The sequence below is a fragment of the Monoraphidium neglectum genome, assembly GCF_000611645.1.
Source record: "Monoraphidium neglectum strain SAG 48.87 unplaced genomic scaffold scaffold01271, whole genome shotgun sequence".
Taxonomy (NCBI): domain Eukaryota; kingdom Viridiplantae; phylum Chlorophyta; class Chlorophyceae; order Sphaeropleales; family Selenastraceae; genus Monoraphidium; species Monoraphidium neglectum.
This window is the reverse complement of record NW_014012357.1, coordinates 2,126-3,224: the sequence shown is the minus strand read 5'-3', so window position 1 is coordinate 3,224 and position 1,099 is coordinate 2,126. Positions and strand designations below refer to the sequence as shown.

At 75.7% G+C, this 1,099-nt stretch overlaps 1 protein-coding gene across 1 annotated transcript in view; it reads left to right on the top strand.

Annotated features, from left to right (window-relative positions):
- Positions 1-93: 93 nt before the first annotated feature.
- MNEG_7269 (hypothetical protein) overlaps positions 94-1,099 on the top strand; it is a gene marked incomplete at both ends in the record, with an annotated part of 1,923 nt that continues 917 nt past the window's right edge. Inside the window, one exon of the mRNA XM_014044255.1 lies at positions 94-1,003. Within this exon, the coding sequence (XP_013899709.1) occupies positions 94-1,003 (910 nt within the window). The remainder of the gene's footprint in view (positions 1,004-1,099) is intronic.

Genomic DNA, 1,099 nt, shown 5'->3' with positions numbered 1-1,099 from the left:
GGTAGCGACACTGTCTTGCATACCCTGAAGCCGCGACCGCCGCCCCCGCCGCAACTTGCGGCATCCGCCGCCCGCCCGGCGTCAGTGGCAGCAATGGCAGCCGCACTCTCAAGCCCGGGCGGCCCCGCGGCCAGCTCGCCGCCCGACCAGGCATGGCACATGGTGCCGCCGCCGCCGGCGCCGATCGCTTTGGGCGGCGGCGATATGGGCTTGGACGACGCCAGCCCGCGGGTGCAGCGCGGAGTCCTCAAGTTGACGCCCACGCCGCCGTCCACCTTAACTGCAACCGACGCCCCAGACGCAGCGGCCATGGCGGCGCCGGCGCCGCCGCTGCCCGCGCCTCTGTCCCCGCCGCGGCCTGCGGCAGGCAAAGCCGACGCGTGGGCGGCGCCGTGGCAGCTGGTGCAGTCGGGAGTGAGCGAGGCGGGGACGCATGGCGAGCTCTTGCGGTCGGTGCAGCAGCAGCCTCGGCAGCAGCAGCAGCAGCAGCAGCAGCAGCAGCAGCAGCAGCAGCAGCAGCAGCAGCAGCAGCAGCAGCAGCAGCAGCAGCGCCCGCCGGTAGCCATGGTGGCCCAGAGCCTCGTCTTGCGTGAGAGCGAGCTCGTGGACTTGAGTCTATCATTAGCGCACCACCACCAGCAACCACCCCAATCTGCCGCCGCAGCCGCGCCGCCGTGGCGGTCGCTGCCGCCGGCCGCTGCTAACGCCGTGCAGCGTGCAGCGACGGCCCTGAGCGACTCCCACTATTTCAGGTCGTCCGGCTGGCCGGGCGCGGGCGGCGGCAGCGGCAGCGGCGGCGGCACAGGCCACGGCAGTGGCGGCGGGGGCGGCGGTGGGCCAGCGGGCGGCGTCGCGAGCAGCAGCCTGTTTTTGGGTCTCGACCGCCAGCGCGTTCAGGCGCCGCCGCCGGTGGCGCAGCAGGTGCAGGAGCGGCTGATGGGCGGCCTGGCCGCCGCGCGCGCCGGCGCCGCGGCAGGCGCGGGGCGCTTCATGTCAGCCCTTGGTGCCCTCGGCGGCGGCAGCGCCGCCGCCGCCGTCGCGGCCGCGACGCGGCAGGTCCTACAGGCGCCGCCCGGCGCGCCGCCCGCCACCGGCGGGG